Below are 15,883 nucleotides of genomic sequence, written 5' to 3' on the forward strand. Positions count from 1 at the left end.
AAGCTAAAGGTCGCACGGGCCAGGTCTAGACAGCACTGTTCGCTGTCTCTTGGTCTCGGCGAGCGAGAGGCGCCCTCTGCTTCGCTGCAAAGAAAGGCAGACGAGACGACGGGCTGCCCCGTGTGCAGTGCCCCCGGTTCAGCAGTAACCGTGGCCAGGACTTCGCGCCCGTTAACGGCCCACAAGGGTGAGGGTATGCTGCAGCCCACCCCGCCCCCTCCCATCATTAACTCTTCGATAACTCGTCATTTCTCCAGACTGCTGAATTTAATGTACGAAAGAGCTGTTTAATTCAGCTCACATCGGTCCATATATGCATATAAAAGTGCTGCAATACAAGACTCCAGTTACAAGAAGTATTTCATAACATACTGAATACGGCACCGTTACTCGACTGGCACAGTCAGATACATCACCCTCCCTCTGCTTCCCATGAGGGTGTTTCCAGTTTCAACATTTATACCGGACTCTACATGAGATAGAGCTCCTTGACGTGATGAAGCCGTTTCTGGCACCGGCTGCCCCTTCCACTGAGTAACCCGCCCCCTCCCCGGCGTGTGAGAGCAGGCAGCCCAGGAACACTCGACACCCAGGCAGCTGACAATTAGCTTCTGCTCGTCCACTTGGCCCCGTTAGGCTGCACGCTCAGAAGTCAGATTACTGGGTACAGCAGGGGTAGGGGGCAAGTTTAAGATCTCTTCAAATGAAGGGCCTTCATCCTCAAGGGGTATCTCTGCCTCAAACATACGTTGCAGCAGAGCGTCGACCGTCCTGTACCCTGCAGGTGGCCAAAAAAAGTCACTGTAAGCATCCATTCCTGTTCCTCAGAAGGTAGGTAGCAGCTACCTTAAGGCAGCTCTTACTCAAAGGCTGCTCCCCATGTTTTACATTAATCAGGCAAGAACAGAAATGCCCCAAATGTTGTTCCTTGGTGGTTTACCCCATATACTTTTAAGCACTATTAAGCACGTACAGAGGATAAGACAGTGATTTTAAGCACTTCTGTTCCCATGTGTCCTTCCATGGATTTGTGATCCCAAACAGCTGCCATGCCAAGAAGCACAAGACCAGGGAACTGCTAAGATACAGCATGAAAGCACAAAGAAAAAGTAGTCATTAAGCTAGAGGAAAGGAGCATCTAGTCACCCCACGATCCAAGCCAGGAGGAACACAGAGCACATACAGGAAGGAGAAAAGCAGAAGACAGGTTTCTTGGCAACAGCAGGACCTCAGCCACCAAGGCAGTGTCTTCATAGACTGGCTACTGAAGATAAGTGTGCACAGGAGGGTCCAGGCAGGAAAGAGGAAAAGGAATTACTACAAAAATAGAAAGAAAGCAAACAATAGTGCCCACAGTTCTCTCAAGATCTCCAGCTGGGTTTTAGCTGCTTTTAGTAGCCCAAAGGAAAGCAGAAGTGCATGGGAGCTTCCCCAGAGAGAAGGCTATGACCAGGGACAGTTCAGAGCCTTGGCCTCTTAAACCAAAGACTGGGCACACTGTAGGGCTGCACTTACGTTTGGAGGCAATTTTAAACACCAGCCCTTTAGGCTGTGGCTTCATTCCACCTTCTCCATCGAGGTCGTGCTCAGCACTCTCCATGTTATCAAGGAGCTGTTCATCCTGGAGCTCATCCCTACACAAGAAGGACCAGAAGTTACCCTGGGGGGGGAGGGGGGGCGACGACGACACATCTTACCCCAGGGGCCCACATGTACCCAGCACCAATGGATTCTCCAGGGCAGGGCAAGCACCAGGCATGGTGTTAGTCTCCAGCACCTCTCCTGTCCTCTGGGCAACAACCCTGGGCTGAGCTCAGTGAGGCAAACACAAGGCTAACGCGAGTAGCCTTCTGCTAACATCTAGACCAGGCCTATACGGTCATGACAGATTAGCAAGAACTTTGTGACAAGGAAGAGGAGTCTCAGCTCACACCTTGGGACAGAGGGTGGCATTTTGCTGCAGTCCCACAGCCCTCATGAGATGTGCCAAACCAGCCACATCCAGCATAACCCTTTTGGGGGGCTTACTCTTGAACTCCCATTCCCAGCTCCTGGATTTTCTGTTCAATGGCTGTTTCTACTTCACTCTTCTCTAAGGAGTACTCCACAAAGAAAGCTTCCAAAATGAACGACACAAAGATACTGAAAAAAAATGATGAGCAGAATTACATACAGAATTTCCTTACTGCCCCCCCCCCCCCCCGGCTTTTGGGCATCAGCTACTGTCTCAGTATTCCCAGGCTCGTTCCTCAGCACTCCATCCCCTCCTCTGCTGGAGATGGGGAAGTCTAAGTCAGAGCAGCACTCAGCGGAGATAAGAACAGATGCAGCAGATTCCCCTATGACACGTCCCGCCTGTCTCTAAGTGTCACACTGTGTCTGACCCTGGGATCATCATCAGCGCCCTGGCAGGGAGCAGAGCCCTTCTTCCCTCCAAAATGGATGAGAGCAACCCAAAACTTACTTGACAATAATTATCACCATCACAATGTGGAAGGCAATGAAATACAGCTTCGCAGGCTGAGCTGTCACATTGGCAAATCCATTGGCAAAGAGTACAATGGGAGTTAAGGGCAAGAGTGCTAAAGGAGAACATCTTGCTGCAGAGTAGCACCAAGGGAGGAACCAGGTGACACTGCCCAGAAACAACCTTCTGAACAAAGCTCTCTGCAGGGACCATTTCTCTGTTGTCTGGCACTACGTGCACGGGTGTGTGTAGCACAAGGGGAAGAGTGCAGATCACCAAGCTCTAGTTTGGACCTTCCACCACAAAGGATATCATGCCACTGATTGACTACAGTGAGCTCCATCAGGACGATGAAGGATGATGCAAAGTTGTTGAAGTTGTTCTTGCAGTATTTCCCACGGGCAAACAGAGAATCCTTGAGAGCTGGGTTTCCGCATTCCAGGGCATAAGGAGCATTCGAGTTTGCAGGGAAGAACTGGATTTTCCCATGGAATAACTCCATGCCAATGACAGCAAATACACAGTACACAACCTGGGAAGAGAAACCCCATCGCCTGCTTCTGCAGTGAGCAGCAAGATCCATGACAAGTTTAGAGTTCCAGCAGGCTTTCCAGTTTTTACGAACATGACAAGCTGCCGAGGAGCAGCATAGGCTCCAAGAGACCCAAGCCGCTCAAGAGCAATTACCAGGCAGAAATAATAAGCCAAGAACTACAGCCCAAATACATGGAAATGAAGTATTCTCAAAACATAAGAGGAAAACCCATTTTTAGGAAGTTATTTGAGAAACAGGTTTCTCATTCAGCTTCTTGCTCAAACCATAGTTTGAGTCCTTACAGCGAGAAGCCCAGACGGCACAGAACATCTTCACTGCCCTGTAGAGCAAAGAAGGATGTCCTGACCTGGCAACTAGCAGGAACCCAAGCCCTTTGCAGACATTTACATGTGCAATACCAAAAATCAAATGGGCACTTACAGTTTCAAAGGCCTGCCATCCAGAGATTTGCATTTATCCTCTTGGAAACATCATGAGTGTGAGACTTAAGACACATTCCTGTAAAACTGGAGTGCTTTGAGCTAAGATACCAGGATTTCTTACCAGAGTCAGCCCACCAAATGTCAACATTGTCGGTACGATGTTTATCAGCGTGTTCATGATGACCCGGAACCTACAGCAAATGATTCATGACAACACCTGCTATGGGAAGGCTCTTCTAAAGCCCATGCTTGCTTATTGTCACATCCCATCCAGCACATGCTCCCCGCATGCCCTTATTTATAACTAAGTCTCCAGAGAGGCTGCAGCAACGGAGCATCCCAGGCATGCGAAGACAAGGCCTTAGGATGCTTTGTTGAGTGGCCACAGTCAGTCCGAAGCAACCATGCAGAGCAACTCAAGGCACTGTCTCAGCCAGCCCCCAAAACCATACCCCTGTCCCATTCTCTTCATTACCTTTGAATGCTGTCAACAATCCTTATTAGCCTGAGGACCCTTAAGATGAAGACAATGTCCAGGATCTGTTGGCTGTTGTACTTTGTGGCTGAGAAAGCAAAAACGTTGTTTTATTTTTTTTTTGTTACGAAAAATAAGCAGGGAAGTGTAGAGATAAAGTGATTATGTCCTTGTTAAACACTGCTTGTAACAGGTATTTATAAAAAAAAAAAACAAACACAAAAATCAAAACAACAACAAACCCCCAAAAAAAGGGTTAGTTCTTAGAAACCCTACAGGAAATTCATTGTCCTGTCAAAAAGCCTCCCAAGCCCAAGGTGACGGCAAAAGACAACTCAAGACCACCGAGTTTCCCAGATGCATGCAGGCTGCTTAAGCTGCACTTACTCGATTTCAGGGTGGTATTGAGTATCGTTGCAGTCAAGGCAGCGAAGATGATGAGGGTATCAAACCTAGCACGAGGGAAGGCAGTGCTGTTAGATTGTGGCAACAGAGAATGGGTGCTTAAGCTGCCACATGACACATGAAAAGAGTAAGCCCTCTTCCTCACATCTACGCCAGGCAGCCCTGCATCATCTCAAACTATTTGTAGGGTGGGAAGATGGGAAAGCTTTGTTTAGCAAAACGCCTTCCCCTGCCCAGCCACAATCTTCACGTGCTGCAGTCGCTTTTGACTGAGCTAGCGGAGCAGGGCAAAGAATAGTAGTCTCTCAGAGCCAGGAAAGAACACGATGTCCTCTGATGCATACAATCATTTTAATTACACCCTGGCACATGAATTAGGCAGCCCATCTCTCCAAGAGACTTTCAGTTCTTGAGAGGCTGAACACAAAGAACTCCCCACACTTCACGCCACCTTTAACACAAACATTCATCCCACTCACCAGTTCCAGAACTGGTTTTTGCCAAAGAACGCCCTCGGTTCGTAAGTGTATACTTTCAGGAGTATCTCAATTATATACAAAGCAAGGAAGACCCACTCTGCGTAAGAAATATAGGGGGTTTCCTCATCCAGAGCAATGAAGATAGCATTGATTAGGATGATCACATCATAAGTCCAAACAAATCCCCTGCAAGAAGAACAAGAGAAATCAGTTTGCCGCTCCCAAGAAGGTAAAAGTTATGCAGTTATTTCAAGAGTTCTTTGCCTCTTCTCTCAAACGCTGTCATTTAGGTAAACTACCTTTACCCATCAGTTCTCCCCAAACCTGAGAGTTTAGGGAAGTTACTACAGAGTTTACCTTTGCCCTTGAAGTCCAATGCAAAGCAGAGCACAAGCCTTCAAGGTACACCACTGCCAATGCTCTCTGTGTTGAACAAACTGTTAAGAGACTGACAGCAACTGCGTTTCTAACAAGTCAAGAAGCATTTTTCAAGCAGAAGGACTGGATGAGTAAAACAGAAGACAAAATTGGGAGAGGTGGCTGGGTGTGCTGCAGTCAGAGGAGCCTGGACAGGCTGGGGAAGCGGGCAGAGAGGAATCCCACCACGTTCAAAGGGAAATGCAAAGTCCTGCTCCTAGGGAGGAACAACCTCGGGCACCAGTGCAGGCTGGGGGTCAACCACCTGAAAAGCAGCTCCGCAGAGGATCTGGGGGGTGGAGGGGGGTCTTGGTTGTCAAGTTGACCATGAGCCAGCAATGCACCCTGGTGGCAAAGGCGGCCAACAGCATCCTGGGCTACATTAGGAAGAATGTTGTGAACATCTCGAGGGGAGCGATTTTTCCCCATCTACTCAGTACTGGCGAGGCTGCATCTGGAGTGCTGTGTCCACAACTGGGCTCCCCAGTACAAGAGAGACATGAATGTACTAGAGCAAGCACAGCAAAGGGTCACAAAAACGATTAAAGGATAGGATGGTCTGACAAATTGTTCAGCCTGAAGGGGAGAAGGGTCAGGGGGATCTCAATATATATATGTATAAATACCTGATGGGAAGGTGTAGAGAAGATGGAGCCAGACTCTTCTCAGTGGTATCCAGTGAAAGCACAAGAGGCAAGGGGCACAAGTTGAAATACTGGATTTTCCACTTAAACAAAAATTATTTTTTTTAACCAAGGGTGGTCAAACACTGGAACAGGCTGCAGGGAGGTTATGGAGTCTCCATCCTCTGGAGATACTCAAAACCCAACTGGAAATAGCCCCAAATAGCCTACTCTAGCTGACCCTGCTTTGAGCAAGGGGGATACACTAGACTATCTCTAGATGGTCCTTCCAACCTCAGTGATTCTGCAATTCTGGGAAGACTCGAATGTGAAAAAGAGCACTAGTAGCTCATAGTACCAACTTGGTAAGAGCTGATGAAGCAGCACAATGCAGCTTTGCAGTGGAGACTGCTGATGTAAGATCACTTTTAAGTGAAGCATTTAGTCTGATCCTTCAAGGCAGGCCATAAAGCACTTCTTGCTTTCAGTAAAAGCTACTTACATGCAGCACCTATAGAAGATCTGAAGTGGGACTGGAAGAGGTATGAACTTCCCATTAGCTAAGCCTAGTTTCTCTGCACCACTGAAGGTAGGCTAAAAGCAGAGCTGGTCCACAGAACACTTAAAAACAGAACCCCCAACGTTTGCCTAAATGCAGTTTGCACTTTCCAGCATGACACCCAGCTAAGCATTTGCTTGCAACACCACTGACCACTGCTTTGAATGTTAAGAACTGCTTGCTCCACCAGTAGAGGCTTACCTGTGTCTAACCATGCTGCGCAGGAACTGACTCACTGCTGACTTGTATACACGAGGCATCCATTGCCCCAGCGGGTGGCTGCGTATTTTCAGGGTAATCACTTGGATGTTGAGGAGATCTGCCAGTTGTACAAAGGACTTCTTGTCTGCAGTAGGGGAGAGCACTACACATCAGTCTGCTGTCATTAAAAAAAAGACAACATCTGCAAATACAAGTTTATATGCACAAAAGTTGCAGCAATCCGCACTCAACATCTGTTCACTGCAGCAGGCAAAATATATGCCCTAAGTGGTATTCAACACAGAACAGCCCGAACTCAGTACTCAAGCAGCTCCTCTGCCCCGTTCCTGGGGGACTGGCTCAAGCCACAGGCCAACCACCAACACAAACCTTTAATGATCTGGATGGGCATGATCTAGCATGAGGAGACTGACCCATCTCTCCTGATAACCTGTCTCCAGCAGGAACAGAGCGAGAGGCTCCAGAGGAATGTGTGGGAAGCCACATTGCTTGGAGGAATCTCGTAACAAGGGAGGCTTTTCTTGTCCTGTGCTTAGAACAGGAGGTCCCATTCTCCATGGTGAGCTTGGCCTGATGTCAAGTGGCCATGAAGAGCTGCCCACAGCGTACATGACACAGGCTACAGCACAGGCAGAAAGAACAACCTTTCAGGACTTCAGCAATCTGGAGGGAAGCAGGAAGAGGGGCCTGGTGTCCCTCTGGGTCCATTACAGACCACAAGTCCCAACGCCAAAACCCTTGAAGCTTCAGGCTGCTGACCCCAGGTGCCTCCCCAAACCCTTGAGCATAGCAGTGCCCCACTGCTCACCTATGAAACCCTTCTGCTCATCATCCGAGATGCGTAGCAGCAGCTCTCGGTGGGAATTGCTGATATCAGGAGCCACCAGCTTGACAAGCTGCTTCCACCGGGCTTCTCTAATCACAAACTGTGCTCCTTCCTCTTCCTTCAGGAGGTTGAAGGCCTCTATCATCTTGCGGTGTTTCATGTAAGCAAGCTTACGGATCTCATTCTAGACAGAGCATCAGGATTCAGGCAGCTTCAGTCACCCTTCCCCCTCTTTTTTACTTTTTTTTTTTTTTTTTTTTTTTTTAAAATCTTACTTTCACAGCAGAGACATGCAAGAAGAGACTCAGAGGAAACACTTGGAGTGATATTAGACACAAAGTACAGCACAGTCAATGGGATCAATGGGACTGATGAGATATGCTATTTGACAGGCAACCACGGGCCCTCTGCACAGCACTCTGGAAGGATCACTAGACTATTTTTGCTGGGAGATGCACTGAAAAACCGGAAGAAAAGACAAAAGGATACTGTCTAACAGGAAGGAGATGGGGAACATATCTTTCAAAGATCACAGGATCTGTACGCCCACAGGTCAAAAAGGATGTGTCCACACATGCTTCCCATCCGTAAGTGAATACTGCTGAGATCAGGGGTAGAGATCCTCTTCTGCACATGATTACAAGCAGGCTAAAAAAACCTCATACCCTAGTGAGACTGCAGCCTCTGGGAAGACCTAGCAGACTGCTTACTGAGAAAGAGCCAATCCCCTCATGGAAGCACTGAGGAATTTCCAGCTCTCACCCTTTGATCGCAAGTACCAAAGTGCACCTAGTCAGTTTGGGTGGAAGAAGCAAAAGTTCTGATTTACTTAGACCTCTCTTTACATTTCCTTTGCTTTAAGAGCACATCCAGTGACAGAAAAAGTATGCTGTGCGCTTATAGCCAACTGAAAACATTCTTCTGCATAGAGACATTGTTTTTGAGGTAGGACTAAGCCTCTAATGGCAATAATGCAGAAACGTGCTTCCTATCTGTTGCAACCTCTTGGGTCCACAGCACCATAGAATATTTCATTGTTAAATGCTAAAAGCTGACCTCACAACAACGCCCATGATACGAAAGGTGGGCCTGTGCTTGTTATTTGCAGAGCCTCAGCAAAGGTAAGAAGCTGTATCCCCTTCTCCACACCTTCCAGAAGCGGAAGCTTCCCAAGGGAATGCCAGATGCCTCCTTACAAGGTTATATAGAACAGCAGGCAGTCACCAATCACAATTCACCCCACCAGACATTACCTTCAGGTGTTTTTTGTAGTTGTTGTACACAACAGCCAGGAAGAGAGACATGAAGATGTAAGTGTTGACAATGACAAAGGCAATGAAGAACAGGGCATACCATGAGCTGAAGTCAAATGCTGGCATCCTAGAGAAGGGGAAAGAGATTGCTACTTGCTAGGCAGACAAACAGCGAAGTAAGAGAAACCACAAGAAAACAGTTTTCCAGATGGATTTCCAAGTACTGTTTGGGATAGCCAGATCAAACTTGCCACATAATACCCCAGCTAAAAATTGTGCATTACTTCAGTTAGAAAACAGTCGTCTTCCACTAGGTTTTCATCCTAGTTCATCAGGTCCCAGCTGAAGTGATGCAGAAGAGAGAGTACAGAGATTAAGCTTCTGTCAGTGGGGCTAAGTGCAGAGTCTTAAGGTGATGTTTCAGTCATAAGCTGGTTATCAGCTTCACAGACCCTCACTGCACTCAGATCTCCCCTTCCACTTACTGTAAGAGGATTAGCAGCATTTCTCAGTCTAAAAACCCAGAGTCCCTGTAACTGTTCAGTCCAGTACATCTCCCAGCACACAAATGAGTGTGCTATTCCTCCCTGCCCCTCTATTTGATGGCTTCTTCACAGTACAAACTGAAATGGCAACCCAGTTAGAACAAATGCGGATGGAAAACGCAACCCTCCCACAAGTTTAACACAGCTGTGCAAATTAAAAAAGTCTGCATGGAAAGCCCTGCAATTATTATGAGAGTAAGATATCTGGTCACTAGACCACACCCTTCCTTTTCAGAAAAGGGTTTTAATCTAAGAGTGTGTGTGTCCCTCAGGTTTAAGCCTTTATCAGCTGCTAGGTCATTTGGAAAGCAGTATTTTTAATGCATCTTTTCTAAAAGTCTTCCTAAACTCAGGTTCTGGTTCAGAGCCATTTAAAAAAACAGATGGCTGACGACTCATGAAGCCCCTGCAGGTTGGAAGAGTAAAAGCTCTGTTGCTGCTCTGAAATACCTTGTTGTGCAAAACCCAGTATTGTTCTAACCAGAGATCCTGCCACTAGGAGCAGGACACCAGCATTCACAACAGAAAGACTGCAAGCTCAGCATACGTACATGACATCTGGACTGTTTGCTGTCGTCACCAGCACATAAAGGTCAAACACAGTTTCTAGGTAGTTTTTGAAATACGGCAAGCCTTCTGCTGTCTGGAGATTCCTAGGAGGAAAAGGACAGTGTGAAGTTAAGCACAGGGGTCACATGTCCCACCACAGGAAATGCACATATCAGCAGTGCTTGTAGTTGCCAGATTCCCTCCTGCCCAAGAGGATCACACATTTTTCCCCACTCAGCTCTAAGCCAAAGAAGTATACACACCTCTCACCAAACAGCTTCAAGGCCATTAGGGAGAACATGAGAAGGCTAAACATGAAGAGCAAAAAGACGTAGGTGATCTCTGGCAGCGTGTTGCGGATGCTACGGAAGGCCCTCCGAATCTGCCAGGGAGAACGGAAGCATTTAGAGGCAAGGTAGTACCCGTTTTACCCCTCCCCATCCCATCTGGATCAAACATCTACACAGGGACAGGCGAGCAAACTGGGACACAGGTACTCTTCTGTCACCCGCCAGGAGAGATTCTGACCCAGATGTGCCAGCCCTGTTCTGCTAAAACCTGTGCATGAGTATGAGACCTTTCCTCCTCATTCCCCAGAACCGATGCTAGAAGAAGAGACCCTATTTCTATACCATCATGAACTCAACTAGCCAAGGGACAGAGGACCCTGTGGCACTGCTGAGATGCTCTTGCTCCAGAGAACTTGTCAGGGAGAGAAGCCCATCAATCCAGGCCACAGAACACATGCTCTTAGCCTGAGAGTTTGACTGCTCCCTCCCCCAGGCCTCTGCACCCACAGTAGTTTATTCATTTGTAAGTCAGGACCAGAACGGTCTCAATCAGCAGGGCAAAGATCTCCCCATGACAAGAGGAATCAGAGTCCAAATCACCCATCTGGACTACAAGTTCAGTTTCTGAGAACAGCATGACACTTGTGTTTACTTGCCTAGGAGAATTCCAGCAATAAGTAAACTGGCCCCTCACCCAGGGAGAAACAGTTCTCATCTGTGGTGCTTCTCATGTTCGCACCTCCTGAAGACAGCAAAAACTCTGCTTGCAAACAGACGCTGCTTCTCCACACAGGCTGGACTAAGTGCAGCCCACAGGCTGACTTTATGAGAACCATTCTTCCTTCTCCATGCGGTCTCACACTTTGTTAAGCGTGATCTTCCCTAAATCATCACAGCACCGTCTTTGGTGAGAAGCTCTAGTTCCAGCCCCAAGCATGCTCAGGGCTCTGGACAGCAATAACCCAGCCCGTAAGTACAGGGAGAAGCCTTTTGGTATTTTGCACAGCACCCAAGCAGCACCAGTGAGAATGCATCCTTTACTCCATCTCAAATCGTTGCTTCGAGCCACCTCTGAGAGAAATCTTCACTCACAGTAACTGAATTTCTACCATTTCTGCCCAAAAACATTCTACTAAATCCCCTGGATCTCAGAAAGCAGCAGCCTGTCCAAAAATAGGATTCTGCACCAGAGGTACATCCCACCAGACCTCTTCCTTACCTGGCGACTCTCTGCAAAGTTGATCAGGAAGATGGGCCTCACAATTCTCGACCATCTAATACTGCTCACATTGTATATCCTGAGGACCCCATATATGGCCAAGTCTGTTAGGGATAACTGCAGAAGAAAGAAGGAAAATTCCCAGAAGCAATGTTGGAAACATATCTAGATGGTGAAGACAATTGTGTTAGCCAATACAAGACACACGCACACGTGGCAGGTTCATGAAAACAGGCCCAACTGTTTTTTGATTTGGTCACAGCTCTTGTAGAGCTCTTGTATCAGACCTAAGTTACCAGAAAAGCAACAGGAGGAAAAAGCCACCTCCATGTTGGCCACTTCAACCTTGGAGGCTCCCCTAGACCTAACTCACCACGATTGCAACCATGATGCAGATGTTCTTGGTATCCTTCCAGAATACATTGCGAAGGGTGACTTTTGCAAAATGTATCAGTCGGCCAAAGAACACCAGAAGGCACAACACCTCGACCAGAGAAGTGACCTGCAGAGAGAGAAGGGGCGCAAGTCAGGACAACAGAGAGAAGGGCTAGCCCTCTTTGCACAGATGAGGATGTTCAGGCTGGGGTACAGGCAAAGGAAAAACAGGCAGAGTCAGTATAAAAGCTTTTCCAGTGGGTTTTTGCTGCCAGCCGTTTTACAGGCTTGTGTATCTGGTACTGAGCAATGATTTTAAGCTGCCTTTTGCGAAATTCCCTGCCACAGGCAGGTTAAAACCAGTAAATTTGTATTTGCTTAGGATTCAAGTAGTACATCTCTCACAAACGTACTCGTGCAGAACAAATAAAGGCTGCAGAAAAATCAGTCCTAAGGGCAACACTCCACTTCTGCTTTCAGACATGAGGAACAGACTTGGGTCACATAGAAGGCTGGAATTGTTCTCCGAGATGCTGAAAAGCAACATGACTTTGTCCACAGTCACCTCAGTCATTGCTGACAGCCACAGTGGCTCACATACTCCCTGTCTAGCTCTTATGCCCTTTTTTGTCCCCATTTCAGAAAGTAAAGAGATATTAACAGAAACACCAGCATCAGTTATCTCTTGACACCTTTGAGAACCAGTTTCAAGCAAGAAACCCTTGCTTGCTCTACCAAGCAACACAATACTAGTTGCATTGCTGCTTCTACACTGAAAACTTACCAGGAAGGGCAGTGGATACACAGCAGGTTCTTCAAACACTGCAAGGGACAGGTTGAGAAAGATGAAGAAGTACGTGACTGTTCGCATAATCCAGTGGTTATAGAGATAATAAAGCCTGTAGAAAGAAGGCAGTGGCACTATAAACAAAGACTTCAGTACGCGTTCCCATAGGCTTACCAAGTACATCCTGGAAGAACAGCAGATGCTGTCCCAAACAGTCACGGAGGAAGAAGAGTAACAGCAGCCAATTTTTGCCAGCCAGCGATTTGGCAGTTTGTTTCCTAGCCCCTCCTTATAGTCTCATAGCTGATGGACATTATACTCCCTTTCAGGCAGCAAAAAACCCAGGAAGGTGGAACCCAGGCATTCTTCAGCTCAGTTTAAGACTGCAACATACAGATTTAGTAAAGCTGTTTCCTTTTTATAATTACCTCGTTCCTTAATTTAAGTGCAAACTTCTGTTAAGCTCAGGTATCCACATGACACGCAAACTAAGTCTGATCTAATCTAAAACCCTTTCTTTGCAGGTTAAAAAGCAAAGAAATAAGAAAAGCAACCAGAGAGAAGTATGAAGTTGCACAGTAAACCATTTTTTATACAGAGCTTCAGCATTATTCTATCCCCTATGGCAGCAAAACCTCTGGTGAATGCTAGCAATAACCATGAACACATCCAGCTCTAAGCCTCCCACAGGAGGATTCACACAATGGCACACAACAGTGGCTCCTTTGGGGAGATGCAGAGCAGATCTGCAGAGCATATAGCTTCTCTGCCAATAAAAAAGCCACTAACATTGCCAAACAGTCATCTCATCTGCCCAATAACCACCTGCATAATGGCTACAGGGCAGGTGATTATTCAGATAACATGTTATTATACACTTAATAACACCATCAAGACACAAACACATAAAATAAAACCTGCTCATTTCTACTATTTATTCTAAGCATACTTAGGCAGGACAAAATTATATGCACACAGTCTGATTTTCCAAAGCAGAAAGATGTTACAGCTACACAACAGCATAGACCCGCTCAAATCCTTTGTAACAAACATGCTTAACCACACTCGTGTCTCCCAGGTACCCAAAAAGCTTCACCAGCTGAGACATGACAACCAAGTGAAAGGGAAGGGTTTTGTGGGGAGGGCTACAGGCATCCTTAAAGCTCACACACCGCTTTGCTGGCAGTCTTTTGTATCACCTTTCCCTTCTACACTAACCACCTTCGCTCAACTTTTATAGGAGAAAATAGTTTGCCTAAAGCAGTCCAAGCCTGAGGGAAAAGTCACCCCTGACTGAAGTTGCTTGGCCTCTTACCAGCAGCTAAAAGCAAAGAGAATCACCGTTGCAAGCAAAACACTCTCGACTTGGGGAATTTCACTTATCACCAATTAACAAAAGCTTTTAGTTACTCCTGCCCCTAGCAGCTACCGCCCTTTCTGAAGTACACCTGAGCAGAGGTGCCATACACTCCTTTGATTAGCTGAAATTTGGTGTGCGGTGGGTTGGTGTCACCCGTTGCCAAGCCAACTGGTAACAGCTGCGACCGCCTGGCACAGGGCTGTTCTCCCACACAGGCCAAACCACGCAGCCCACTGCTACCAAAACCCAGCCGCTTACACCCAGCACAGCCACACTCCAGCACCCCTTTCCACACAGGTGAGGGCTGACCAAGCTTCCCAAACCCTTCATCCCTACAGAGTGCTGCAGCTCTAGTCTTAAAAGGTTTAAATTTTTTTTTTGCTTCAGCAAAACCCAAATTTTTTTTTGCTTTTCCCATCCTGAACGTACAGATGCATAAAGCCCCATTCAACATATGTATTTCAGCTTAAATACAGCTCTTTGCATCCTACCCACCCAACCTTCTCAGCACATAGCTGGCGAACCTGAGGTCCCCAGCCCTTGCTGGCTGTTTTTCTTTGGACACAGTTGTGGTTGGTTCTCCCCATCCCAGCTTGAGTGCCCCACAGCACCACACACCGCCTGCAAGACCAGTGCAGAGCCCCGCTCTGGTGCAACGGTACCGGTGTTTGCAGGGACACAGACCTCCTTACCTGACTGCCTCCGGGGAGGTCTTAAAAGGAATATTTCTGTTGTACTGCGCATCGGAGACAAACGCTGCTGCCAGCAGGAGATCCTATGGAAAGGGGAAAAACACAGAGAGCTGGTCAGTAGGCGTTGAAGCTTGAAATAAATTCCAAGCAGATACTTAAAGAAGGTCCCTTTCACCGCAGGGCACAGCTATAGAGGCGAGAAATGGTATAAGGGGTAGAGCAAACCTCCCGCACCCGCGTCCTTCTTCTGCGAGAGGACCCCCCCCCCCATCCTCCCCGGCGGGACCACATCGGGCCGCTCCGCTACCTGCGAGGCTGCCTCCGCCATAGCGCGGGCAGACGCTACGCCGGCCCGTCCCCGCCGCCTTTACCGGGTCCCGCCCCCGCCCCGGCGGAAGCGGGAGGAGGCGCCGAGCCCGACCACGACGGGAGCCGGAGCGGGGATGGTTCTGGAGTCGCTGAGGCCGCGGGTGGTGCGCTGGGCGCTGCTGGCCGCCTTCGCCGCCGGGGTGCTGGTGGGCTGGCAGGCCAGCAGTGCCCGCCGCCGGTTCCTCCGCTGGCGCCAGCGCCGCCTCCAGCGCCGCCTCGACGCCGCCCGGGAGCAGCTGGAGGCGGCCTGAGCCGCAGAGAGCCCTCGGTGCGTCCCTCGGTGCGGCAGCCGGGCTCCCTCCCTGCCCCGGCAGCGGGTTCGGGAGGGCACCGCGACCCTCCGGTTGTCTCCTCCAGCAGCCTCGCTGCGGTAGACGTTGCGTGAGCAGAATCGGATTCACCCCGCGCCGCTGTCGGAGATGGTGAAAACCACGTTGAAGCGCTGCTGGAAACGGACAGCATCCGTGGAATACGAGGGCCTGTCTTCTGTCCTGCAGAAGAACTGCATCAGACTGACCTAACAAAACATTGAGGGTATAGGAACAACGACACCGAATGTATTCCCTTGTTTGTCTGTGTTTGTCTTGCTTTAAGTCTGCTACTGAGGTACGCTGCTCTGCCCTTGCCAAGAAGCGCTGCTGATACATTAAACTAGCAAAAAACATGACATGACATTCCCAGATGTGCTTATGTCTCTGATAAGTGAAAACATACCTTACAGGCACTTGTATTGAGTGATGAAGCTCATTATGAAAGCATGCATGGGAAAAAAACCTGCGGGGACAATTAAGTGGTGAAATAGCTGCATGCATTGGTAGGATGAATGAGAAAATTACACGAAGAATGCTTGTGCTTTGGATTCTGAATTTCTTCTTACACTTTAGACAAGGAATTGTCGAGATGTACCCGCGGGGTGGCTGCAGGCATGTTCCTTCCTCCATCACTAGTGAATTCCAGAAGAGTATTTCCTCAAGTCCGAGAGAAGGGGGTGCT

The 15,883-nt window shown here is 48.2% G+C and overlaps 1 protein-coding gene across 1 annotated transcript; it reads right to left on the reverse strand.

Annotated features, from left to right (window-relative positions):
* Positions 1–254: 254 nt before the first annotated feature.
* Positions 255–14,880, reverse strand: LOC309670803 (two pore channel protein 2-like). The gene is made up of 19 exons (XM_082481906.1): positions 14,829–14,880; positions 14,522–14,604; positions 12,467–12,581; positions 11,681–11,809; positions 11,308–11,424; positions 10,062–10,180; positions 9,801–9,902; positions 8,705–8,831; positions 7,434–7,635; positions 6,605–6,749; positions 4,805–4,990; positions 4,308–4,372; positions 3,921–4,008; positions 3,567–3,636; positions 2,780–2,999; positions 2,465–2,555; positions 2,029–2,142; positions 1,516–1,634; positions 255–778 (listed from the first exon to the last, which is right to left on the reverse strand). The coding sequence occupies exons 1-19, from the start codon at positions 14,847–14,849 to the stop codon at positions 633–635; spliced, it is 2,259 nt and encodes a 752-aa protein (XP_082338032.1). The 5' UTR covers positions 14,850–14,880; the 3' UTR covers positions 255–632.
* Between the last annotated feature and the right edge of the window lie 1,003 nt (positions 14,881–15,883).

Source organism: Vanellus vanellus, assembly GCF_965231255.1.
Source record: "Vanellus vanellus genome assembly, chromosome: 3".
NCBI classification, from domain to species: domain Eukaryota; kingdom Metazoa; phylum Chordata; class Aves; order Charadriiformes; family Charadriidae; genus Vanellus; species Vanellus vanellus.

What these genes read in the sequence shown, in the direction of transcription:
- LOC309670803 (XM_082481906.1), bottom strand. Translation starts at nt 14,849, where the DNA reads ATGGCGGAGGCAGCCTCGCAG. An exon ending in TGTATCCACTGCCCTTCCTG is followed by an intron (nt 11,810 to 12,466) that starts GTAAGTTTTCAG and finishes CTCTCTCTGCAG; the next exon opens with GTCACTTCTCTGGTCGAGGT. An exon ending in ATTGTTGACAGCATTCAAAG is followed by an intron (nt 3,637 to 3,920) that starts GTAATGAAGAGA and finishes CATTTGCTGTAG; the next exon opens with GTTCCGGGTCATCATGAACA.